At 39.9% G+C, this 27,892-nt stretch overlaps 1 protein-coding gene across 3 annotated transcripts in view; it reads right to left on the reverse strand.

Annotated features, from left to right (window-relative positions):
- Positions 1-1,135: 1,135 nt before the first annotated feature.
- ELP4 (elongator acetyltransferase complex subunit 4) overlaps positions 1,136-27,892 on the reverse strand; it is a 292,776-nt gene continuing 266,019 nt past the window's right edge. For 2 of the 3 annotated variants that reach the window (XM_050955147.1, XM_050955140.1), the window contains one exon: positions 1,136-4,536. In XM_050955147.1, the coding sequence (XP_050811104.1) occupies positions 4,405-4,536 (132 nt within the window). In that variant the 3' untranslated portion in view covers positions 1,136-4,404. The remainder of the gene's footprint in view (positions 4,537-27,892) is intronic. The other variant, XR_007774651.1, reaches the window with a different exon arrangement.

The raw sequence follows: 27,892 nt of genomic DNA on the forward strand, positions 1-27,892 counted from the left end.
AATTAATACCTAGCTTCTAACAAGTGAACATTTTAAAAAATCACTCTTTGTCTGGTTTTGTGCTAAATGTTTACCTTTTGCTTTCCTCTGTGCTTGGACAATTAAAATCAGTGAAACCTGCTTCAGATTTGTAATTCTGCAATGTATGTGTTTCAAACACTGCAGAGGAATGTTGGTGTGTTTTTGAAACTCCTTTTTTTCAAAATCTGTTTTACATTTTGGAAACTGTCCTGTTTCAGGTTTTAGAAAAGCATGTCCTTGTTTTAATTTGGTCTGAATTTAACTTGACAACGTTCCATTAAATAATGTAGGGCCAATTTTGGCAGTCATTGCTTGAGCAAATCTCCTATTGGGCCAGATTTTTCTCTCTTATATTGGTTTTACACCAGACTAACTCAATTATTCCTGAGTTACAGCAGTGTAAGTAAGGCAAGATACAGGATCAATGCCTTCAATGGATGTTTTGTTTGAGCAAGGATTGCAGAGTAGCCCATTAAAATAAGGGCCCTGATCTCATAGCAGGATCTGCTACCATTACACCTGTGCATTGATTTAAATGGGCATGAGGGTCAGCTTTAGCATATGCCAAAGCAAGTTCAGGGCCAAGAACTACAGAAATGTAAAGCAAAGCCAAAGAGCTCAATCTCATTGATGTTAAATATCTAAAACAAGCTTGAAACATTTTGGTCACTCTGTTTTTAAATTGTGAGTGGACAATTTTAAAAGAGAGAAAAGCTCCTTTTTCCCCTAAATCTCATAATTCAAAACCAGCTTGTTTGATTAATCTCAGACTTACTCTCTTCTGGTCTAAGACTAAGCCTATGAAACTTCAAGCAATACAAAGCCTTCAGGCTGGCTTACTCTGGTTTTGCTCCATGGAAATAGACCAGTTTTCAATACAGGAATGATCAGAATATTTATAATTTATACTTTTGCAGTTTTCCCAAGGTTGTGTTTGGAATAACTGTTATTTTAAATTAAATTTTAAGGTATAACCTTGTTGGTTTGTGTGTTATCACATGTATCAAATCTGAAGTAGTTTAATGCCCATTTGCCGGTGATAATAGCTATTGTTACATAAAATTGAATCAAGCTATATCTTCAAAGCGGCTTTACAAATTTCTTTACAAGTACATTTAAAAAAAGCTATAGTTTAATCATCATATTCTCCTCACATTCCAAATACGTATATTTTGATAGCTTCAACACAACATAAATGATATAAAGAATCCTTATTTGACATATTAAAGAGTCAACACTTTACATTTCATCACTGCTTTCTTCACTGTTTGTCATAATTGTGTAAAGATCTGGTGGTAAGTTTGAATTGGGAATGCATTCAGCAGAGAGACTCTATTGTCTCTATTGTCTATACCTAATATCAGCCTCAATGCAAGAAGTACGGTGTCTTCAGCTTGGAGCCCACTGAGAAGTAAGTGGCTCAACTTTTTATTTTTCTTAAAAATAACCTGAAAACCAAAACACTAAACTCCACAGTCCATAACAGCTGTTCAGGAAAGGAAAATACCTATCTAAACCAAAGTGTGAATCACTTTCATTCTCATAAAGACGTCCCAGCCAAATCAATGCTAAGGATCTAGAGGAGGTGTGCACAGTGGAGTCAGCACTGAATTATGGCAGTCTGTGAAGAAACAGAGTCCTTCAGGTCAAGAACCTGATATGCCTCCTGTAGTAAAAATATTTATCGGCAAATAAAGAGAAGCACAATCTAGTGGAATGTTTGTATACAAGGTTTAGTGGGTCATATACTAGACATATAAAAGTGTGTATGGAGAAATTTCATGGAGAGTTTAATGTTATGGCTAAATATTTTTATCTATTACTGCAAACCAAAAATGAGAGATAAGAAGTCTATTTGTGGATCCAATGGAATGCTACATCATACACACTATCAAATAGTAACATTGTTTTACTGGGTAAGCCAAGTCACTGACATGTATTACTGTAACCAATACAATATTTTGGAAGAAAAGGGAGGAGAAATTTTGCTACATGCTTTTGCCTTAGGTGAACACTATACATATGTATAATGTAAAACTTATTTCACACAGCATGTTCAGTGAATCAGAAAAACAAACGAAAAACCATTTTAATCTAGATTTGCAGGCGAATTTCCCTTTTACTCTTATTATTCCAAATACTTTTTTAGTTTCTATCCAACCTATTTTAGAACTCAAAATTGATGTCATAAATATTACATTTATATATACATACGGTATTTATAATCTATTTTCAAGTCATATGTTAACTAGAAATTGGCTGTGAATTTTAATGACATTTTCTGCCTGTGTCTTAAGTCAATGACCTATTAAGTATATTCACAAGCCATTTATATACCCGATGACTTCACATTTCAGATGCCTATATCATATGTTTTCTGTTACAATACTTATTTATGTAAAAATTCATAACCAAATATGTAGTGTTAATTTTGTTTAAATTATTTGAATTCAAATATTTAAACTAATTAATACTTTCTAAAGGTACAACTAAGCATTTGATGAGAATTTCTGCTTAATGTTACATATAATGCAAGAGGACAAATGATGTTATTGAAATCAATGGTGATTTAAGTATATTGGTATAAAAATGTAGGTGTCTTTTAGCTTTACGAAAGTGACAGATCCATTCTGAAACTTTGATTTAAAAGGATTTGTGTTTTTAGAAATAAAAAAATAAAATGGGCCTATCTTAAAAAAAAAAAAAAGGCAAGAGAAAAGAAATCCTGATTGCTACCACAAATGAAATAGCTGATGACAAAATAGTAGTCTTTTTGATTTTGATCACAAAAAATAAACTGGTAGTGACAGGATATGATGGATAGATTTGACATCCTGGCAAATCACTGTCATTGATTCAATTATTCTAATTCAGAATAAAAGCTGTATACAGTATGTGTTTATGCTACAGTGGAGTTTTTTAAGTGATTGACATTCATCATATTAGTTAGACAGTTTTAAAAGCTTTGCCTTTGTTTTACACACAGTGTTGTCAAGAACAAATAAAGTAAAAACCTGGATTGTATAAGACAAGCAAACCATTTAATCAACTTTTCAGTTGGAACTTCCTCAAAATATATTAACATTATTATATGTATTAAAATTTTATTTGGAAAGTCAATTTCACTCTAGCCATATTATATCCAATTATAGAGATTGTTTTGTATTATTTCTTATGAAGCAGACTTCCATTTTGAAAAGGGGTATATTGGCCTCCATGGAACTTTCAAACCATATTTTAGATTACCTTATGTTTTCAAAATTCAATTTAATTTACAGATCAGCACTGCCTAGTATACCAGATACAACGTAATACATAGGAGATGTTTAAAAATATATTTAATAGTTTTCCATTTGGATATATGTACACACATGCACACAAAATATTAATAAGTTCACAAATAGTGTACATGATGGTATGGAAACCTGAATTAGTTTTATTTTCTGTTCTGTTTTAGACCATCATTCTGTGATACTCTTCCCCAAGCTCCAGTGCACTCTTCTGGTTTTCTAGCATTAATGTAGCTGTCAGTTTGAATTTCAATCTTGAATTATGTCTGTTGACATAATTTCATAGTGCTGACTTCAATTGTTTAGGATTACTGTTTTGAACTACACAAGGAAATCAATTCTTTTTTCAATGTTTAGTAAATTCCACTCAAGTGCATTTTAATACATTTATTAACCCATAAGGCAAACTAATTATCTATAAGATATTCTTATTATGGAAAAATTCTTTCTTTATCAATTTAATTATTGACACAGTAGAACACACATGAAATAATGCAATACATTTTTAAATGCATTGTTTATGTACTCTGTAAAATAATGTCATATCTACTTTTGATTTTGACAATAATATTTTCAGATGTACAAAATTATTTTTTCAAACAATAATAATTGTTAAATTTAGCTTTAAAATAAAATGTGATAATGAATTCCTTAATCTCATTTACTAATGTTCACAGTACTAATTTATATTTTACATTTATAATCAATGTTTAATACAATCATGTTAAACAGACACATTTAGCGTGTGAAAAACAACACATTTGGCATTGTTTTGTAAAGCATCTTGAACTTTAAAAATAAAAATAATTTTGATTTTTTTTATAAGAACAAAATACTGTACATTTCCAGAATAGCAGTGCAATGCAGCGTTTTTTTTTAATGTAACAAAACCCATGTTGCAGATGTTCTGTAAAAAAGCAAACAAACAACAAATGTCTTCAAAGAAATCAGGATGAGAAAACGAGGCACCATTTTACAATGTATATTTTTAAGGACTGCTGGGTCAAATCATTAAGAAAAATATTTTCATAAGTCATTAACAGTCATAATTAGAGTGTCATATAAATCTGAGTGAACTGCTAAGTAGAAATCACTAGACGTCCAGGTGCTTCTTGCCTATGGCCATAGCACCACATCCTGAGCGCAGCAGTTTGGTGGATTCTGCCAGATCCTGTTTGCTTGAGCGGCTCACTGTGTCTGACAAGTCTGGAGGCAAATGCAGTCGCTATGGCAGGAGATTTTCAGGAGAGAATGGGGGAGAGAAAGAGAAAAAGATAACAGAACAATTGTAATTAAATTTGCTTTAGATAGCATATTTCAAAATGCACTCCTATTCTCTGCTAAGCAATATTTACTCTTACATATCCAATACTTGTTACAACCTTTTTTCAAACTGGTATCCAGATAGATATGTTTCAAATGATATCTTTGCAAAACATTGGTTGGTTGGTTGGGTTTTTTTGCAAACTGGATTAGATTTTCCTCATAAACATTTCTGAAGTGAAAATCCAAGTTTATAAAATTTATCTAACTATAGCCTCATCTATCATTCCTTAAAGTAAATGGCAATTTTGCTTCAGTATTAACAGCAAGATTGAGCCCTGTAATTGATATCTCATTACAATACAATATTACTATATTTATTCTCTCACACATTCTACATGAGCAAATTATGTCTTGTTACTGATTTTAAAGGCAATAAGCAATATATCATTGATGACGGATATAGATGTCACGCTGATTATAACATAACACGAGATGCTAAAGGCTTGTCTATCTACTTACTCTGTTGCCAAACCTTAATAATAATACTTTGTATTTCTATGGCATATTCCATCTGTGGTTCTTACCGATTTATTCACTAATGTGAGGTAGTACACACTGCATGGGTGGCAGGTGAATGAGCTGCTGCGAGAGGCTAGCCCCTGGCCTCCATTCCCTGTCCAAGGCCCTGCTCCTCCCCCTCTCCTTCCACCCCTGCTCCCTTGCCAGAGCCCAGAGCACCCCTCTGCTCCCTGCATGCCCCCAGCCTCAGCGCCAGCACGCCGGGTGGGCAGCACAGCCAGAGCACTCTCAGCCCCAGCCCTGGAGCACCAGTCGGGCAGTGCAGCCAGAGCATCCCTAACCCCAGTGCTGGATGGGAAGCGTGGTCCCTGTTCCCCCAACCCCAGGCGGGTGGGTGGGCCAGTATGGCCTCAGCCCCTGTGAGCACCAGCCCCAGTCTGTCTGCCGCAGCTTCTCTGCCATGGAAGAGCTGGAAAGGAACTGGGAGCAAGCAGGAGGGGGCCTGAGGGTGAAGCATGGGCAGGGCCATGCCAGGCTGTTTGGGGAGGCACAACCTTCTCCAGTCTATGCTACCTACCGCCCATGATGCACTGATAAATCCACTTTACAGATGAGGAAACTGAGGTAGAGAGATTACATGGTTTGTCCACAGTCACACAATTCTTGTTCAAGAAACCAGGCACTATTTGTTCTCTCTTTCCTAATTATGCTAAATAAAAGTGTTTTAACTCTAGTTCAGAGTTCTTTGAAATAGGACGTACGTGTTAGCTCTGACATTGTTACTTAATGTTTGGAAAGCAAGGTGCAATCTAAAACAATGCTGTAGTTTTTCTGCCTATTTTGTGAATTACTGGCTCACTTTGTGGTTTATAGTGAACTAGTGAAACAGGTCATAGCCATTCAGAAGAGAGGTAACAGAATAACTTTTACATACATAGGGAAGTGATTTGTAAAATTGGCCTTATGAAAGGAGAAAATCCAATAGCAGGCAAAGGCTGACCTGTGTGATTATCCTATTTAAAATTTACAGTTCTCACAACAGTAGGATAGCAATGAGAGAGGTCAGTGGATTTTGTCAGACACCAGGGATTTATGTACATTCATATTTGCCGTTTTTCAGAGCTATGTTTTTCTTATATTTAAGTTGTAAGCTTTAAAATATATACATTTTCCCTTTATTCTGTACCTTCTTGAGTTTTTTGAAGACTCTTCTTTACAGAAATGTAGGAAAATCAACAGAAAAGCAGCACCAAAAAAAAAAGTTTTTATTTCAAATCATAGAATCATGAAAATGTAGGGCTGGAACAGACCTATAGAAGTCATCAAGTCCAGCCACCTTTGCTGAGACAGGATCAAGTAAACCTAGACCATCCCTGACAGGTGTTTGTCCAACCTGTTCTTAAAAACCTCCAATGACTGAGATTCTACAATCTCTCTTGGAAGCCTATTCCAGAGTTTACCTTCCTGTATGATTAGAAAGGTTTGCCTAATACCTAACCTAAATCTCCCTTCTTGCAGATTAAGCCCGTTCATTCTTGTCCTACCTTCAGAAGACATGGAGAGGAATTAATCATAATCCTCTTTAGAACAGCCATTGTCGTATTTGAAGATTTATCAGGCCCCCACTCAGTCTTCTTTTCTCAAGACTCAACGTGCCCAGTTTTCTTAACCTTTCCTCATAGGTCAGATTTTCTAAACCTTTTATCATTTTTGTTGCTCTCCTCTAGGCTCTCTCCAATTTGTCCACATCCTTCCTAAAATACAGTACCCAAAATTGGACACAGTACCTGCTGAAGCCTCACCAGTGCCAAGTAGAGTGAGGTAATTTCCTCCCATGTCTTACACACAACGTTCCTATTAATACACCCCTAGAATGATATTAGCCTTTTTTGCAACTGCATCACATTGTTGATTCAATTTCTGATCCACTATAGTTCCCAGATCTTTTTCAGACCAAGTCCTGTGAGCCCGAGTCAGCTGGCAGGGCCAGCCTCGGGCATCTAGATGTTGTATAGACATACTCTAAGAGCACAGGAGAGACAGTCTCCCTTCTCTCAGTTCATGTGCCCAGATCCAGGACTGGTATGGCCCACAGCAGCCCAGAATTGCAACTGAAGCATGCGCAGTATGGACAGAATCTTCAGGGAATTTAGCTACTAAAATCAAAGAAGGGTCTAATCTACTAAGCGTGTATGAACAGTATTTTTTCAGAGGCTTATGTCTTAGTGGCATATCCCTGACACAAAGGCCACTTCCTCCCAAATTTCAAGTCCCAGCTTCACAGCATGGGGACACTAGAACCAGAATTATTTAACATTTCCCTAGTCTCGTTCTCAGAAATGCCTGAACTGTTTTGACTGAAATTTTCCAAAAAAATGCAGCCAGAGGCAGACACCAGGCTTGGAAATTTGCAGCACAAATGGTTAGTTTGCCAAAGTTATAAAAAAATCCTACATTAAAAAAAATTATGAAGTTTTAGTCAAGTACTCAAAAGTTAGGAAATTCCAGAATTAAGATTACCCATGCTACATTAATCATGCCCCCTTGTGTCTATATATTATGATACAGCCTTTAATTAAGAAATCACATACTATTTTTACCCACATGGTTCATCAGTAGTGTTTAAACCCAGGACCTTCAGAACTACAATGCAGCCATCCTCCATCTGAGCTAAAGAAATAATTAGCAATAGTAGGCCATTATCATCTATCTGGACCAGACCCCTAGAGGAAACACGACACACATTGCCAGTGCCATAACCATTTGTGATACAGCAGTGGAATGGCTGGTGTCAGGATTCTTGGGTTCTACTCCTGGCTCTGGGAGGGGAGTGTGGCCTAGCAGTAAAGGCAGTGATTGTAGGCAGCATAGCTAAGGACACAGTTTTGGCACATTGATTCTGAAAGGCAGTACATCTGAGTGCATAAGACTTTTCTTACAGACCAGATTTCTATTCCCAGCTCTACGTGAAATGACCTTTCAGTTAACTTATTTGTAAAGTGGGAAGAATAATATCTGTGTGCCTCCTAAAGCTGGGATATGAGGATGCAGGACAGGTCCACACTAGAAACGTTCCATGTTATAGTACATTTGGTAAGGACATGGTTTTTAAAATGACATTTCTATACCAGCAAAAGGCCTCGTGTTGATGCAATTATACTGGCTTTTGCCACTGTTTTACTCAGGGAATTGATATAAACTGCATCTACACAGGAGAATTTGCCAGTATAGCTAGGCTTCAGGTAAGGGTGTTGAACTGTACAGGAATATTAACACTAGTCAACAGACACAGTGAGACCAGAATCCCTGCTGCTACAACACCCAATGACTACAGCGGGAATTGAAAACACCCAGAATTTCACAGGATTAGGCCGTATGTGAGCAATGACAGCGTAAATGAGTTGCTCACACTCACACAGTGGATATAACAATTGAACACACAGATATCCAATCTGAACACACTGAGTACAAACATCTCTCAGATGCAAAATTAGGAACAGAACCCAGCAGAAGCAGGAGACCTTGGTGAGGGTTCTAAATAAATTATAACTGACTTCTATATATGTGCTCTAACCACCAGACGCACCCTTCTGCAAACCATGGTATATTAACACCTCCTTTATGGAAACAACCAATGGAATATGATACTCTATAGTATGAATATTAAAAATTTGTCTCATAATGTTATTTTTTCAAACTTGAAAAACATCTACTGTAGTTATATATACTGTATGTAAAATCTAATTATTTTCACTGGCTAGTTAAACATTAAAATATTTCAGAAATCATGCAGCTTGACAATATTTGACATTGCTGCATTTAACAGAATTACGTCAGAGCTGCAGGGGAACCAAATATATGTGCTAGAAAATAGTTTTTAGCAATACATTACTACAACATAAATAAAAATAGTAATTCTTGTTCAGATTACTCTGTGATCACCATTATAAATTTTAATATAAGTCATTCATTTTGATATGAAGAGAGAAGACATTGTCAAGCTGTCTTGAGTGGCTGAAGAGTGTGAGTATCAACCTCAGGGCAAACTATTAAGAAGCAAGGGACAAATACCAAACTGTTTGTGAATTTTATACTTAGATTTCACCAACCAAGTATCAAGTGTAAACTCCTCAGGCACCAAAACAGCCCAGCCATGAAGTAACAGACAGTATCCTTGAGTACTCCTGTCTATCTTGCCACATAGGTGATAGATGGTTCATTACACCAAAAATCACAACAATATTCAGGTAACTCCCAGTTCCAAAGGACCTGTCACTTAGCCTAGGTCAGTTGCCTTTTAGATCTTACAGCATAGACAGTGATTGTAGCCAATCCTATAATAAATTAACTAACGATTTATTAACTAAGAAAAAGAAATGAGAGTTATTTACAAAGTTAAAGTAGATAAACACATATACACACAAATGAGTTATAGTCTTAGGTTTCAAAATGTAATAGAAGACTCTATAATAAGAGTGTGCTACATAAACAACGAGGAGTCCAGTGGCACCTTAAAGACTAACAGATTTATTTGGGCATAAACTTTCATGGGTAAAAAAAAACCCACTTCTTCAGATGCATGCACTTCTTCTTCTCCATGCATCTGAAGACGTGGGTTTTTTTATCCATGAAAGCTTATGCCCAAATAAATCTGTTAGTCTTTAAGGTGCCACAGGACTCCTTGTTGTTTTTGTGGATACTGACCAAAACGGCTACCCCTCTGATACTTAGAGCTCTATATGTCCTTCAGGGCTAACCTAGACTAAGCACTGAGGATCTTTTGCTTATGCTTAGTAATCCTTGCCCTCTCAGAGTCCAAGCAGCATAAAGATACAGTGTCTTCTTGTCAGGGCTTTTTTATTCCCTTCCCCCTGGGGTCAAGTTAATGGGATGAGTCCACATGCACGTCTCCTTTTCATGGGTGTGCGGAAGGGGCAATCAACAAAATCTTTTTTCCTCTGATGTTCCACATTGGTTTGCCTAGTGTCTACAGGCCACCTTTTGTTGGACAGGAGAGAACACCTTCAGTGGCAAACTGGTATTTCACAGTTGATAAACTCTTAAATATTACCTTATAACCTGGGATACAGATATTATAAGTGAGATTAATGCATGCAGCAACTCAAAAAAGCATTTAATAAAGTCTAAATACTATTTTAACAATACTAACAGGTGAACCAGACTGGTTTCCAGCTACGTATTGGTCAGTGTTCAGCTGAGGCCTAAGAGGCTTTGAATGAGCTGGCAAATGGTCTGCCAGCTTCACAGGCATAACATGCAAATCACTGAAATTCATCACAAAAAGGTGGTGGGTTTGATTCTCTTATTATCTCACCATAAGTTACTTCATTGAAATTAACAGACTTCTTGTACTAGTTAACCATTACATTTGGCTATTACTAAGATAGCCCAAAATTTTGAAGTTTAAACTTTTTGGCAATAAGATGACAAACCAAACCAACAGTTGTTCTCTTTATTTGGGTCTCTGACCCAAAACTTGGCCAAAAAAAAAATCCCATGACACACTATACCTCACAATCATTTTCAGTCACCAGCAGACTGTGGAATTTTGGGTTATGGGAAAAAATAAGTGGAGAGTTTTGGGTGTTGTGAAGTAGGATGAACAATTGAATTCTTTCCAATTTTTCTCTTTTTGAAAAAGAATTCTTACCATTTTATAAACACAGGCTGAGAAATATCTACTTCCCATTCTTCTTAGACTGTACTTCCTTGTTATCTTTTGTTTCCTGTTCTGCCTTTCCTTTCTCATCTATGGGTTGTTATGTTTTCCCTCTACCCTTCTCTGTTATCTCATTATTAGAGCCTAGGAGCTCTAGCACCCATAGATTAAGACCCCATTGTGTTAGGCAATATATGAACACAAAAAGACAGGCTCTGCCCCAAAGAACTTACATTCTAAGTATAAGACAAGAGATAACAGATGGCTACAGACAGACAGATGTGGAGAGTACAAAAACCAATGAGATTATATTGGTCAGCGTGGTGTCAGCACAATACCAGTCTAATTGTTGTCATTTTTTTGTAGGCATCATGGAAAAAGAGATTTTTAAGAGGGGATCTGAAGGACAATAATGAGGTAGCTTTGTGGATGTTTATGGGAGCTCCTCCCAAGCATGAGAGACAAAACTGGAGAAAGCATGAAGGTGCTTATTTGAAAATTTAACAAGTGGGCAATGGAGGCATCATTGGCTGATCAGAGGCACAAACTGACATTTTGACAGTGAATGAGAGATGACAGACAGGGTGAGGATAGGCCAAGAAGGACCATGAAAGTGAAGAGAAGCAGCTCGCATTTAATACAATAGAGGAGGGGAACCACTTGAGTAATGCAAATTGATAGGGATAATGATAAAAAAATTATATTTATATAGAGCCTTTCACGTACAAGGATTTTTAAAAAGTACACATAGACATGCTGTAGGAATCATCCTATGTGTCACATCAATCCCTTAACCTCTGAGATGAAGCACGGTAACTATTTAGTTGCACAGGAATATTACAAAACAATAGAGACCAGGATGTGAAGAATATTGTTTCAAATTCTAACCACAATAGAATGTCAGAGAGGCACAATGACCAACCTGGAGTTTGGCAGGCACTCAGGGGCTAATATTTCCACTCTGGCAAAAAAATCCACGGATCTTTAATTTCCACAAGTGATCAGTACTTCCACCTTACATCTTATCTGAAAGATGACATCTCCAGAGGTAGAGCCCTCTCCTAATATTATGTATGAGACATTAGTTCTGTATCAACTCAGAGGAAACCTACTATATCAGCAACACCCTTTCCTGTGCCACCTGGAATTCCCTTTGAGGTATTGTCTGCAAGGCCCTGATCCTGCAATGATCTCTGTATAGGCAGACCCCCAAGCCCACGCAGAGCCCTATTAAGTATTGATCACATCCAACTCTGCACATCAGGTCTAAGCATGTGGTGGTATGGTTATAGGTTAAGAGCCCAGCTACTATGCTCTGGGGTGAAATCCCAACCCTACTGAAATTAATGTGAGTTTTGCCATTGACTTCAATGGGGCCAGGATTTTAACCTCATTCTGCACTGCAGACTGCAAAACAAAACATATCCAAGTGTTTAGTAACATTCACTTTTGCAGTTCCACTCAGAAAGGAGCTGCACAGGACCAAGGAAGGTCAAACTTGCAGGCAGGGTAGATGTGGCACAGGAAACATTGGGCTCTTTGTAGGACTAGGTAGATCAATGTAGATATAATTTACATGGAGCTATAAATCAAAAATCAAAGCCTAGATGAACAGTGAAGTTTCACTAATGTTTAGTTAGCACACAATAATTTCTAAGGCACACTGTCAATTTGAATTTTTTGAAAGCTACTAATTATTAAAAATTCTAGTTTCTGATACAGCACCCTTTAAATAGTATGGCCTCAATTCTTCTCTTTCAAATTCCATTTTAAATTATGTTTCATAAGTGTTTTCCACTTCCCTGTCAATGTTTATAAGGATTTTTTCATCAAGGGAGAGTGGATGGATCCAAAAGCAACACTGCCAAATGTACTCAAGTCTGCCGTGTGCACTCTTGCCTGCCCACTAGCCTCTTTAACAGCAGCACTGAGGTAAGGCTTCCCAACTTCTACATTCTGCCCTGCAACCTACAAGGGAGCGCCAGGGAGAGAACAATGTTCTTTACTACTTCTGTCTCTCAGACAGGCTTCCGTTGCTCCCCAGCTCAATAAACTTGCATAGTACTTTTTTTTTTAAAAATCACAGATTCAAGAATTATTTAATGGATAAGAGACTTTCAGGTCTGCACTTCTGTCTCAGATGGTCAGCATGACTCATACACAGAAGTGTCTACTTCCTTTCCTCTGACCATGTGTCCTTTTCTTTCTGATGAATCCACAATGAATATTCTAGCTATTTCTTAACAGAGGTGAGCAGAGGAGCGGAGTAACTATGATTAACATTCTGTGAGGAGCACACCTTGGCTGGCTAAAACGGCAAGGTGCAAAGACTGTGTGCAAAATCTATATGATCAGAAAGTACCACAGAATTCGAGATCTGCAGCACGAGAAGCAGGTCATGGACACTTCATACTTGGAGCTGCATCAGGGCATCCTGTACACTTAAACACATTTTTAATTTTCTTAAATTAAAAATTAAAAAACAAATCTTTTGGTGACTAAGGAGGTGAAAAAAATCCTCAACCTCTCACCCAGCAATACACAGGCTTGGTCTACACTACACGTTTAAACCGATTTTAGCAGCGTTAAACCGATTTAATGCTGTACCTGTCCACACTACAAGGCCCTTTATATCGATATAAAGGGCTCTTTAAATCGGTTTCTGTACTCCTCCCCAACGAGAGGAGTAGCGCTAAAATCAGTATTACCATATCGGATTAAGGTTAGTGTGGCCGCAAATCAACAGTATTGGCCTCCGGGCGGTATCCTACAGTGCACCACTGTGACCGCTCTGGACAGCAATCTGAACTCAGATGCAGTGGCCAGGTAAACAGGAAAAGCGCTGTGAAATTTTGATTTTCATTTCCTGTTTGCCCAGTGTGGAGCTCTAATCAGCACGAGTGGCAATGCAGTCCCAAATCCAAAAAAGAGCTCCAGCATGGACCGTGCGGGAGATACTGGATCTGATCGCTGTATGGGGAAACAAATCTGCTCTACCAAAGCTCCGTTACAAAAGACGAAATGCCAAAGCATTTGAAAAAAAAATCTACAGGCTACACGTTGCTGTGTGACAAGCGTAACGGGAAGCCAGAGACTCAAATGGACGCTCACGGAGGGAGGGAGGGGGTACTGAGGACTCCAGCTATACCACAGTCCACAGCAGTCTCCGAAAAGTATCTGCATTCTTGGCTGAGCTCCCAATGCCTGTGGTTCAAACACATTGTCTGGCTTGGCTCAGGGAATAGCTCGTCAATTTACTCCCTCCCCACGTGAAAGAAAAGGGAAAGAAATCGTTTCTTGACTTCTTTCAATGTCACCCTATGTCTACTGAATGCTGCTGGTAGACGCGATGCTGCAGCAGTGAAGAGCAGTATCCACTCCTCTCCCCTGCCCGGTGGCAGATGGTGCAGTAGGACTGGTAGCCGTCCTTGTTATCAACCCGTGAGTGCTCCTGGCTGGCTTCAGGTGAGGCTGGCCGGGGGCGCCTGGGTGAAAATAGGAAAGATTCTCGGTCATTCCCAGTAGATGGTACAGAACGGCTGATAACAGTCCTCATCATAGCAACTGGGAGCTGAGCTCCATCAGCCCCCTCCCTTTCATGTGTAAAGAAAAGATTCTGTACTGCCTGGACTGTCATAGCAGCGGCATGCTGGGCTCCTCTCCCCCGCACCGTTTAACGTCCTGCTTGGACTGTCACAGCGGCGGGAGGCTGCCTCCCCCTCATTTTATCTCACTAACAAGTCACTGTTTCTTATTCCTGCATTCTTTATAACTTCATGACACAGATGGGGGGGACATTGCCACGGTAGCCCAGGAAGGTTGGGGGAGGAGGGAAGCAACAGGTGGGGTTGTTGCAGGGGCACCTCCCCATGAATGGCATGCAGCTCATCATTTCCGCGGGATCTGGCACGGAGCAGCTGTGCTCTCTGATACACTGGTTCTCTAGCACACTTGCCCCATATTCTAGACAGGACTGACTCTATTTTTAGAAACCATAAAGGAGGGATTGACTCGGGGAGTCGTTCCCATTTTTGCGTTTCCGCCCCCGGCCGACCTCAGCCAGGGGCACCCATGATAGCAGCAGACAGTACAGAACGACAGATAACCGTCATCTCATTGCCAATTTACACCGGCAGCAGATGGTACAGAACGACTGATAACCATCTCTGCTATCATGCAAAAGCAAATGAATGCTGCTGTGTAGCGCTGGAGCATCACCTCTGTCAGCGGCATCCAGTACACATACGGTGACTGTAAAAAAAAAAAAATCCTGAACGGGCTCCATGGTTGCCGTGCTATGGTGTCTGCCAGGGCAATCCAAGGAAAAAGGGCGCGAAATGATTGTCTGCCGTTGCTTTCCTGGAGGAAGGAATGACTGACGACATTTACCCAGAACCACCCACGACAATGATTTTTGCCCTATCAGCCAATGGGCTCTCAACCCAGAATTCTAAGGGGTGGGAGAGATTGCGGGAACTATGGGATTGCTACAGAATAGCTACCCACAGTGCAACGCTCCAGAAATCGACGCTAGCCTTGGACCATGGACGCACACCGCCAAATTAATGTGCTTAGTGTGGCTGCGTGCACTCGACTTTATACAGTCTGTTTTATAAAACCAGTTTATGTAAAATCGGAATAATCCCGTAGCGTAGACATACCCACAGAGTCAATCTGGAGAAAAGTGCATGCTCAGCAAAATATTCCTTCCTGAACTCCAGAAGAGAAATTGGCTGCTTCACGCACAACATTAATACCATTTAAATGCATTAAATCCCATACAGTCACCTGATTTTTCATTACACACATTCATACTACTTGACTCCACTACCAAGTGGGATTGCATTCCATCTGCTTACCGCTCTTTGTAAAAATAATACATCCTATTACATGCAGCCCCTCTAATTTTATACCTTTGCTCCCCAGTTCTAGTCTGCCCAACATCCTCAATTAGATTATCAATCATAATATTTTAACAACCCTCACTGCTTTAATTACTTCAGTCATGTCACCTCTTAATGTATTTCAAGATGAAATAATTCTAATATGCTCTATATCTCTTAAATCATTATATTTTTAAATGTCATAATTAATATAGTACAACAATACAATACCTCTGACTAATGTGTTCGGAAATATTTTATAGTGGGGGATGTGCTACTCAGTAACATTTGACATATCTTCAATTAAATGAAAAACATGTAGCATTCCAGCTTTTGGCTGCAGTATGCCAAAAGCCATTGTATGTCATTGGTTTATGGACTGACGAGCTCCTGAATGAAGTTTACATGATGTCCTGATGTGTTGTATTTTGCATTTCTAATTGCTGTAGCTAAAGAATAGATAAAAAATCCATAATAGCTACACATTTCAGGAGCACATTATTCCTACCACAGTCAATAACCTATCCATCTCTCTCTTAGCAAGCGCAACAAAGAACGTACTGGTCTTTTTTGCCAAACTGTATCAGCAACTCTGGTGTTAACACACAATACATGCAGATGAGGATTTACATTTTCTCCAGGACAGCAGAGTTTTGTTCAGACAAAGATTTGATATGGAGGCTGCTGTCAACCTTTCTCTTTAGTTGTTATAATGTCAAGATTTAGTAGAGTTTTACAAAGATTTTTAGAAAGATACATTAACAAGATACATCATAACAGCTCTTTTTAAGTCAACATACTATGTTAGTGCAATGTCTGTTGCCAAGTTGTCAGTGTGTACTTAGACTACAATGCATATGTACATTGTGGAACATTTAATTTTATTTATATAGGATAAGGTCCACAAAGAAGTAACAATAGCATTGATCTGGACATACTGTTAAAAAGTAAGGTTTACAACAATTTACATACAAATCTCACAATATCACCCTAAACAAGATGTAAAGCACTGACAATATCACACAGATTAAGAACACGTATTTAACAGCTAATGATGAACTGAGTTTATTTTTAATAACAAAAGAGTAACATCATGCAAGAAATTCCAAGCTCACACTGCACTAATTATGAGTCAAGTCATCATACTCAGGCCCCATCAAGACTACAACTATAGTTTAGCCCTGGGGCGCAGTAACAACACAGCTGTCTCCTGACCTACTTACACATAGTTATTAGTGTGGACAGTACTTAACCATATCCCTATAAAGGGGCTAAAGCCATGAATAGGCCTGGCTTTTAACTCAATTCTGGGATCCTATTATGTCCTGTCCACATTACAAGTTTTAATATTACTTTAACTAGGCCAGGGAGCAATTGCCCTGACTCAGTTATAGCTGTAGTGAAGATGAAGTTTCTACTGTTCAGGTAGCTGTAACTGAACTATATTTAATCATGGTTATACACATCTAATGTTAAAGTCATCACTTCTAGCATATAAATAACAAACCTTTTTTTAGAAGCAGCATAATCTACACAGCCATAATGAATTACTGTTAATATCAGCGGTTAAGAGAGAATATTTTCCCTGAGAATAGTTGATAGATCTTTACCTACATAACGTAGTCCACCTTGTTAATGCATACTGTCAATAAGAAAATATTTTTTTAAAAAAATATTTATCTATATAATTAATACTACTGAAATTAAAGGATTAAAAAATTATTTAGTTTTCACCATTTGTGGTGTTTCACACAGACTATTCAATGAAAATAAGTTATTTTCACTTTCATTACTAGGACATTGCAGTCCTGGTTTAGGTTTCCAGTACTGCAGAGGAATGTTTAAATAATGACAACCTCCCCTCACAAAAAACCCTTTAATAGAAATTAAAAAAAAATTCATGACAACATTTTCTTTCATAATAGGTTTGTAAAATCTCTTTTTTTGTTAAAATTTATGAGTCTTGACTGTAGTATTTGACTCTTTACTAAAGCTAATATATGAAACATTTAACAATTACATTCAAGCTGTGTTGGATTAGTCAGATAAATCACGTGGTATTGTTTCTACTTTCTGCCCAGATGGATGAGTATGCAAATATTCAAGTGTGAATACCCATGTGGCAATTTAAAAGTTGATTTCTTCAAATATTGGCTCATGCAACTCTGAAAATCTTTCTGAGACCATTTGTACCAATTAAATTCAATTGTTTGTGTGTTTGTGGAACATGAACCCTGAAGCAAGATGGCTGAAGAGAATTCATTAAAAAAAATTAAGCACTCCCCTACAATATAGAGGGGCTGGGAATAGCTAGCACACAAATGACTATGCTGGTTCTATGCCAGTTGGGGATTGCCTCATGCCAGAAGAATCTTCAAACTACTCATTTAGGGCCTGATTCAAAACCTACTGAAATGAATGGGAGTCTTTCAACAAAGATCAGGGCCTCATTGTGCTAGGAACTGTACGAATACATAGTAAAATTCAGTCCCTGTCCTGAAGAGCTTACAATCTAAATAGGCAAAGGAAGAAAGAATAACATACGTGCAGAGTGAAAAATGTCATTGTTTGCAAGTGTCATGTTGGAGCCATAAGTTTTTTGTTTAAATTTTCTTAACATTTTTTCATTGAGTTTTTGTTAGGAGAGGATTAGCTAATCAAAAAGACAAAAACAGGCACACTGAAGTGCAGGAAGTAAATGGAAAAGAGGAGGGGAAAAGAGGGAGTGAAGGAAGGATGGAGGGTAGTAGTTAGCCTGAAGTGAAAAGACTAAGGCCTTGTCTACACTACACAGTTTTGTCAACACAACATCAGCTTTTGGTAACAAAACAGTGGAGGTGCACACACTGAAATGTTCCTCCCGCCGATGCAATTCCCCTGCTATGCTGACATAATAAAACCACCTCGATGAGCAGCAGAGCTTTTTGCATTGTAGTTAGACGCAGTTGTCAGTGTAGATACCTCGGCTTGGTTATGTTACCCTAATTGGAAGTGTCCTGCAATGCTCATTATGATTGCTCTGGTCAGCAGTTTGAACTCTGCTGCCTTGAAGGTGCACAGGTATGCGCCTCTCTATTTAAAGGCCTGGGAATTTTTGAAAATCCTTTTCCTGTTTGCTTGGCGTGCACAGACCATACAGCATCTTCCCATCTGACCATGCCGACTCTCTTCAGCAGATGGTCTCCCGGGTGGAGCACACCAGAGCTGTTGGATCTGCTGAGTATACGGGGAGAGAAGGCTGCGCAGTCACAGCTTTGCACCAGCCATCGGAATTTTGATACCTATGGGATGATTGCTGGTGGCATGCAAGAGAAGGGGCATGGAAGGGACATGCAGCAGTGCCATGCTAAAGTCAAGGAGCTGAGGCAGGAATACCACAAGGCAAGGAAGGCCAATTGTCGCTCTGGTGCAGCACCGAAGACATGCTGCTTCTATAAGGAGCTGCACGCCATCCTCGGTGGCAACCCCACCTCCATCACCAAGAACCTCATGGATACTTCAGAGGGATTTGGATGCAGCGGCCAGTGGACTCAACCCTGATGAGGAAGTGGTGGATGAAATAGTGGAGCTGAAGGATGATGTGGAGCACACAGCAGGGTCATTTGGTTGCGCAGCGAATCAGGACCTCTTTTCCATTCCAGAGGGGTCCAGCTAGTCATAGAATCATAGACGATTAGGGTTGGAAGAGACCTCAAGAGGCCAACCCCCTGCTCAAAGCAGGACCAACCCCAACTAAATCCCAAAACTCCGGCTCTGGCATTCAGAATGGAGGAGAGGGGAGCTCCAGTAAGTGCTCATTTTGCTTTGATACTGCATGGTGAGAGGAGACTGAGATCTCATGTACTTTCTTATATGGCAGAGGAGGGATAAGGGGCAGAAATTTACAACAGAGCCTGTTCATCTACGCTGTGGGTACATGGCAGAAAAATTTGTTAATGTACACAGGGATGTCCTGGGAATCCTTCATAGAGATTCTAGGAAACTTTCCTGTAGGTATTCTGCAATCCTCTCCCAAATGTTTCTTGGGAGAGCTGCCTTGTTTCTCCCTCTGCTGTAGGAAACTTTGCCGCACCACTTGGCAATTGATTCTGAAGGGACCAGTGTGGCATATAGGCAAGTGGCCTACAGAGCTGGTCTGAAGTCACCTGCATGCAGGAGATGCACACTTGCATCCTGGGTTACCCTTAGGAGTGAGATATCAGGTTTTATTACCCTAGCCTGTGGAAAAGGGCACCAATATTCATATATGGCCTCTACCACTTATGGGTAACTCCCTTCACAAATCACCCCTTGCCACCCCCACCACCCCTGCGAACTCACCATAATTGGGACTTGTGCTGACTTATGTGCTAGCCAAGGGACAGTGAGAAAGAGGTGTATGTAACTTTTGTGAGTCATGGCTGTGAGCACAGTCACAATACCATCTCTGTTCATTGTTTCTTTGGCTTCTGCAGATGGGCCCTTGACAACCCACTTCTCCATGCTGGTGGAGTGCCTCCATCAGATAAGGTGGCAACCCAGGAGGAATAAGGAGAATATGTTTTATGAAGTGCTGTAGTCAACAGATACAACACATGGCAAAAAAAGTGTGTGGAGGGAGACCATCAACAAAACACTCAGGCTGGATAGCCTGGAAAGGACTCAGGGGCAGAAGTGAATGATAAAGCTCCTAGAAGGCCAGGCAGAGATGTTGAAGTCCCTCATCAGCCTGCAATCTGAGCACATCTGTGCCCAACTGCCCCTCCAGCCACTACAGAACTCGGGTCCATGCCCTCCCCAAACTCCCCTACCACATTCCTCACGTGTTCCTGGTCCCTCACAGTACCCTGTGCACTCCATGTCTAGGGACTTGTTTTCCAATGAAAGCTAGAGTTACACCCAGCTGTGAGAGGCCCACTACAAGACTGTTCCTCATTTTCAAGGCACCTGTTTGACTCAAAGTTTGTGTTTTATCCCATTATTACACTTGAGTCTTTCAAATACACTGAGTCTTTATCTGTGACACACTTAAATCGCTCAGTTCTAACATTGAAACATAGTAGGAATAATTGCAATTAACGCACATGAAGCAAGCACTATAGGTGTAATTCATGGTGGCAAGTATACATTGCTTGGATGAATGCATCACATACAGACACATTACTGGGAACAGGTTTTTTGCTGCCACAAGAGCAAAAGAAAAAAACAAACAGTCGATTGAGCTGCCGCCGAAGAGGAAGAGAGGGAGTGAAGGACCAGCCGCCGAATTGCCGCTGCAGATCTGGACATGCCGCCCCAACAACGGATGAACTGCCCCTTTCTATTGGCTGCCCCAGGCAGCTGCTTCCTTTGCTGATGTCTGGAGCCAGCCCTGACTGGGAATCATTGTCAAAATGCTCCTTCAAAACCTCCCTGATTCAAATAGCTTCTTGCTTCACCCCTCTAATAGCCCTTTTATCTGGGTGCTCAAAAGCAGCAGACAGATGATCAGCCTCAGCGGTCCACCTCTGGGGAAACTTTTCCCCCTTCGATTTGCAAATATTATGGAGATTACAGCGGGCTGCAGTGACCATCAGAATATTTTCCTCACTGAGGCCTAACTAGTCAAAAAGACAGTGCCAGTGACCTTTTAATTGGCCAAAGGCACATACAACGGTCATTCGGCACCTGCTAAACTTGTTGTTGATATGCTCCTTGCTGCTATCTAGGTTCCTGATGGTAAGATTTCATGAGCAAGGGGTATGCGCAGGGCCAGCTCCAGGCATCAGCATTCCAAGCTTCTGCTTGGGGCGGTACTTTTCAAGGGGCAGCATTCCAGCCCTGTAGGGCGGCACTTCGATGGCGGCACTCCATTTTTTGTGTTTGTTTGTTTGTTTGTTTTTTCCTCAGCAGTGACACTCGGCACTCTGGCTTTTTTCTTTTTTTTTTTTGCTTGGGGCTGCAAAAATCCTGGAGCTGGCCCTTGGTATGCAGTGTCTCCAAGGATCACTATAGGCATTTGCACATCCCCAGGGCTGGTGCAACCATTTAGGCAAACTAGGCAGCTGCCTAGGGAGCCTAGTGGTTGGGGGCACCTATAAGTCCCCTCAGGCGAGGAGGTGGAGTGGAGGTAAGCTGGCTGAGGGGGCGAGCGGGCAGGGCTGCCCGCAGTAACGGGCGAGGGGGAGCACAGGGGAACAGCTCCCCGCCTCAGGTTACTTCCACTCTGCCTCCTCCGCTGAGCACACAGCCCAGCTCTAAGTCTCCTCCAATCAGCGCAGCAAGCCTGGGCGGAGAGGAGAATTAGAGCAGCGCTGGCGTGCTCAGTGGAGGAGGTGGATTTGAGATGAGCTGGGGTGGGCTACACAGGAAGGGTTAGCTTCCGTGTGGCGGAGGGGAGGGGGGATGTCTCCTCAGGCAGGGTTAGCTGCCATGGTGGGGGGGAGGGGAGCGGGGGGGAGTCTCCTCAGGCAGGGTTAGCTGCCGTGGCGGGTGCAGAGAGAGGGGGGAAGTCTCCCCAGGCAGGGTTAGCTGCCGTGGCAGGGCGGGGGGGAGAGGGGGAAGTCTCCCCAGGCAGGGTTAGCTGCCGTGGGGGGACAGGGGGAGCATCCCTGGGCGAGGTTAGTTGCCGTGGGGGGGCGTGGGGGAGAGGGGTTAGCTGTCGCAGTGGGGGAGTAGCTGCTGTGGGGGGGCTCCCCGGGTGGGGGGCTGAGTTAGCTGCCATGGGGGGGCGGGGTTAGCTGGGTGGGGGGGTGCAAGGTGGAAGTTTCGCCTAGGGCACGAAACTTCCTTGCACCGGCCCTGCACATCCCCCACTGGAATCTCATGGCCTGGAAAGGAAGTCCTAGCGTGCAGCTTTCTATATATTCCAATGTTCCAAAAGATGCGTGCATCAGGCATCTTCCTTTACCACCCCATATTGACGTCAGTGAAACAGCCCCAGCAACCCACCAACACCTGCAAGATCATGGAGAAGCAGCCTTTTTGGTTGATGTACTCCATTGCAAGGTGGTTGGGGGCCAAAATTGGGATATGTGTTCCAGCTACTGCCCCGCAACAGTTCTGGAATCCCACTGCCTCAAAGCCATCAATTATTTCCTGCACATTACTGAGAGTCACAGTCCTTCATACAAGGAGGCGATTAATGACCCTCCACACTTGCATCACTGCAGACCACATGGTTGATTTTTCCAACCCCAAACCGTTTTGTGACTGACAGGTAGCAGTCTGGAGTTGCCTGATGTCACCCAGTGATTGCCACTCACTTTTCCACAGTGCGGGCAGCTCTCTTTCTGGTGTCCTTGCACCACAGTGCTGGGGCAAACTCAACACACAATTCCAGGAAGGTGGCTTTGCATATCCAAAAGTTCTGCAGCTACTGATCGTCATCCCATACATGCATAACGATGGGATCCCACTGCTCAGTGCTTGTTTCCTGGGCCCAGTACCGACTGTCCACCCTAGCAAGCTGTTCTGTGAATGCCAGCAGCAATCTTGTAGCGATTTCACTACAACTCTCCAAAAGAGCGCACCAACTCTGTGACTCCACTAGATCCTCTTCTTCAGAATTCCACACCCATACCTGTCTTTGATTTTGTTGCAGGACTTCAACTCTGATCCATCTACAGTATTCCTAGAAGAACGAGGAGTACTTGTAGCACCTTAGAGACTAACACATTTATCTGAGCATAAGCTTTCGTGGGCTAAAGTCCACTTCATCAGATGCATGCAGTGGAAAATACAGTAGGAAGATATTATGCTCATATATATGAAGACCATGAAAAAATGGGGGTTGCCATACCAACTCTAATGAGGTTAATCGATTAAGGTAGGCTATATCTTCCTACTGTATTTTCTACAGCATGCACCTGATGAAGTGGGCTTTAGCCCACAAAAACTTATGCTCAAATAAATTTGTTAGTCAAGTACTCCTTGTTCTTTTTGCTGACACAGACTAACACTCTGCTGATACAGGCTACCACTCTGAAACCTGTCAGAATTCCTAGAGCCGTTTAGTCCAAATCGTATATGCTATGGAACACACAATATACTCTTGGCCCCACAATAAGTAGATTTTGAATTAAGGAACAGGTAGTCCAGTGCCAGAGTTGCTGGGCCTGATTACTCTGCAAGGCAAGGAAGACCTTGGGTCTCCCTGATGGAAAGAAGATGTTGAGAGAAGAGCCTCCAGCCTCCTCACCAAATCTATATGCATACATACAAAGCTGTATGTGTAGAAAGGACAAGGAAAAAAATCTTAGCCCTCCAAAGACATAAGATTTAGACCCAAGAAGAATGGCTTATTGAGAGGTGCAAAAAGTTTAGATAAGTTGGATATGCATCTGAACATTTGAGAACTTATCCAAAGCAAACCTTTGAAGTTTCTGGTCACTTATTAATCTTGTGTCTCAGTTTAAGTATTACATGGCTACACTACAGAAAACTCTCATAAATACATTTATAAAACCAAAATGAAATGTTTTATTTTATATGGGGAGCAAAAATATAGTGCATAAAGCTAGTAAAACTGCTTTTTGTCCATGACTAAAACTGTTCAGATAGATTTCAACAATTTTTTCCCTGCAAAAGGCTCCACTCTAAGACTGTTAACTTCCATTGCCAAAGCAGCAAAGAATTCTGTGGCACCTTATAGACTAACAGAGTCTATAAGGTGCCACAGGATCCTTTGCTGCTTTTACAGATCCAGACTAACACGGCTACCCCTCTGATACTTGACTTCCATTGCCAAGTTTCAGCTTCAAGTGAATTTTAATGCCTGAGTTACCAATTCAGAAAAACAGGGTTTGTAAGAGACATACCAAAAGACTCCTAACTTTAATAGTGCTGCTATCACTTTTGTATACAGTCTCCATATAATTTCAAATATTTTGTTTATACGGATCCTTTTAGAAAAAGGTGCTTTCTTTGGAGGGAGAAGGTAGGAGGGGTTCTAAAAATTTGGCAATAGCCCAGATATAGACTGTTCCAGTGCTGCCTCAACAGATTTTTTTCAGGGCCTAAGTATGTTGACAGTTTTTGGTCCAGGCTTTTATTATAAAAATGCACCACTTTTCATACATGTATACGAGCACACACCTATATATTTATACATATGTACAGCAATAAGCAAATGAGAGTGTATTAGTATGTTAATTACTACTAATAGCATAATGGCCAATGTATTTGCCTACATAATCCCTCCAATGTACGCAGTTCATTGCTCTATAAAGCATTGAGACACAGTGTATGAACTGTATTGTATAAATGCCAGTGTAAAACACACATACATGTCCCTGTATAAACCTATTTTTGGAGACCAGTATTATAGGTTTTGCAAGTTGCTGATTATGAAGCAGGAATTTTTAATGGGGCTAAATTTAAGTGTTAGCTGGAGGGTATTGTTGTCTTATATTGAGAGCAGCCTTATGCTCAATAGTTCTATTTACTTTTTCAGGCTAGCCAGAATTAGAAAATTCCCATTGCTAGGCAGCCTAGCACATCTGTGAAGCATTTCTGGGCATTCAGAACTGAAGCATGTGCTGCCCAAAAGGAGGATTCATTACAGTATGTTATTTAGCCCTCAAACCCCCTTTCCCCAAAACAGTGCAAGTTCTTCAGTAGGAGGAAATCATCCTTACTTTAAGCAGAAACATTTACATGACCAGAACACAACAATTAGCACATTTGTAAAGCTTCAGGGATAGGAACAATTTAATAGTTTTTGAAGGAGACTAATTTTCTGGAGCTTTTAATCTTATTTTATTTTGTTTTGCATGCATGGACAAGTTCTTCTTTGCTACAAGTATTTTCTAAGCCTTCCTGGCAGGATTATTCTGAGTAGAAAAATAAATTATCTCATTACTTAATGTTTTAAAGTACTACTGTGATGAAAGTGCTACATAAGTGAAAATACTGAGTTTCTTTCTAAAAATATGTTACTGATATTTGAACGCTAATTGCTTTCTGAACTTTTGTACATTTATAATCAAAGACAGATGAATAGAATTGCCAATTTTGTCTATATTTGCACCAGTTCAATTTATGAGCTAAATATTTCAGACATGCACTAGTGGCTTTCTTCACTTTTCATGCATCATACTAAGACAAATGTCACACAAGACAGGAAAAATGCCCATATAATTTCCTTCCTTTACTAAAGATCAGTGTTGATAAACACAGGTACCATATATATTTATTTATTTCAGCTCTTAAATCTCTTAAATGAGGCTACAGAAGTCATGTCATTCATATTTTAACATCTCATCTGCTCAATAGGAATCAGTACATGGTCTACTGTCTAAATCTTCTGTGAGCAAAGTCTTTTACAGTGTTACCTTAGACTTCAACACTTACTGAAGAGTAATTTAAAACCCCTAATACATTGATCAGTCTGTTTAGTTTTGAAAGCATGCTATGTCATATTTTTGCATCACTACTGTTTATGTAATCGTCAGTGTAAAAATCACATTGGTGATCAAGCAGTCGTTAAACTCCCTTTGGCAAACTTGTACAGCAAAACAATTATGCACAGAAAGAGGAACTACTGGGTAAGGGCTAAAGGACAAGCCACACTAATTCAGAACTGTAACTTTTCTTTTTAAGTGATTTTGTATTTAAGACTTGATTGGTAAAGTGATTTCAGTGTTACCTCAATATGAAAATTCTACTTTAAAATCCTGAGTTAAACAGGTGATAGGAAATTGATAATAATTCAAAAGTACCAGATTAAAGCAAAACTTTAAAGAATAATTAGGGGAAAAAATTATTACTACTTGCCTGGATGTTTTGGGGCTTTACCATCTAAAAAGATTTCTACAGATAAGATCAGCAAGATATAACTATTTCCTAATGAAACTAAGCTGTACGTCAAGCCTCAGGTATTTTCTTTTACATGTTTTTAAAATTTATTTACTTTTGCGATTCTTATGTTTTAGTAAGAATTAGTTTTTAGTTCAGAATTTCTTCCATTTCACTTCTCTTTACCCTTAATACAAATAAGTCTCTTTAGAGCAATAAGGTCTTTAAAAACTCTTACTGTTTAGAACTGCCAACAATCCAGTGGGCTACACTAGATGAATGAGGCCAGACAGAAAAACCTGCCTCAAGTTTTCATCCCAAGAGAGGCAGGGTGCTTTGAAGAGAGAACATTTCATTTTACAAGCCAGAAGCTTGCTGCTATTCATCCAAAGACTCTTGACTGCTGTAGGTTCTGACCCATAGCATGAAAATTCACTCTGTTGACATTACATTATGAGATTGGTGGGTGGGGGAGGGTTAGGGGGTATGCCTATAAAGCAAAATATGTGGTAGTCTCTGTGTAATTATTTCTTGTAAACATGATTTAAATGTTTCCTCTTAGAAAAAAAGAGAAAACATATATGAAAACAGAATATCCAAGCAGCCTTATCAGACACACTTATTTAAATATTTTGAACATAGCTAGACTTGCCCAGGGATACAGCCAAGGCACTGGAAAATATGAATCTCTAAAGAAAAATACATTTAAATGGTTCTTTCCATTTGAATAGACTGCACTGACATATTAAAGCTTCATAATTTTGACAGGAGACTTAGAAAACAAAAAGGTTTTCCCTTTAAAATACACACTGAAGGAATATGAAACACTTTTGGCTTAGTATAATCATAAAAATATGGTTTCTTCCTTTGCAGCCACTTCAGAGCATACAACCACTTTCAATACCAAATCACAATGAGTTTATTCAACATAATAAAGCAGTCAATTTAAAATGTCTTCACATATGCAATAATATCAGATGAGGAGATAGTAAAGCAGATGAGCTCTACCTTTTATATAGATATCTTTTGTTATGTAAGTTTATTACTAGAGAGCATCTATAAAACATTCATTAATTATGCACATATTGTACTTTAACTTCATAACTGACTTCCTTGGACAAGGACTTGAGTTAGTAATCTACTATCAAAACTTGTTATTTGGCCAAATATCTGATCAATATCTGCTAAAAACTCTAAATTTGATTGTTATTAAATGTTGATTAAGTTATTGGGGAAAAGGCAAGAAATAGGACACTCCTATATCCAAGGCAATGTAAATTATGGGACTTTCCTGATAAACAAATCTTTCCTAATGGTACCGGGCAATGTAACAAAACCACAATTAATTAATGGTATCTTCTGATAACTAATAATAATTTTACTGTACAATGAAGTGAATTCAGGAAACATTTCTGGGGACTTTCAAAGCTATACCAGAGAGATTTAATTACTCAATTTACCATGTTAAAATAAGTTTT

The sequence above is a fragment of the Gopherus flavomarginatus genome, chromosome 5, assembly GCF_025201925.1.
Source record: "Gopherus flavomarginatus isolate rGopFla2 chromosome 5, rGopFla2.mat.asm, whole genome shotgun sequence".
NCBI lineage: Eukaryota > Metazoa > Chordata > Testudines > Testudinidae > Gopherus > Gopherus flavomarginatus.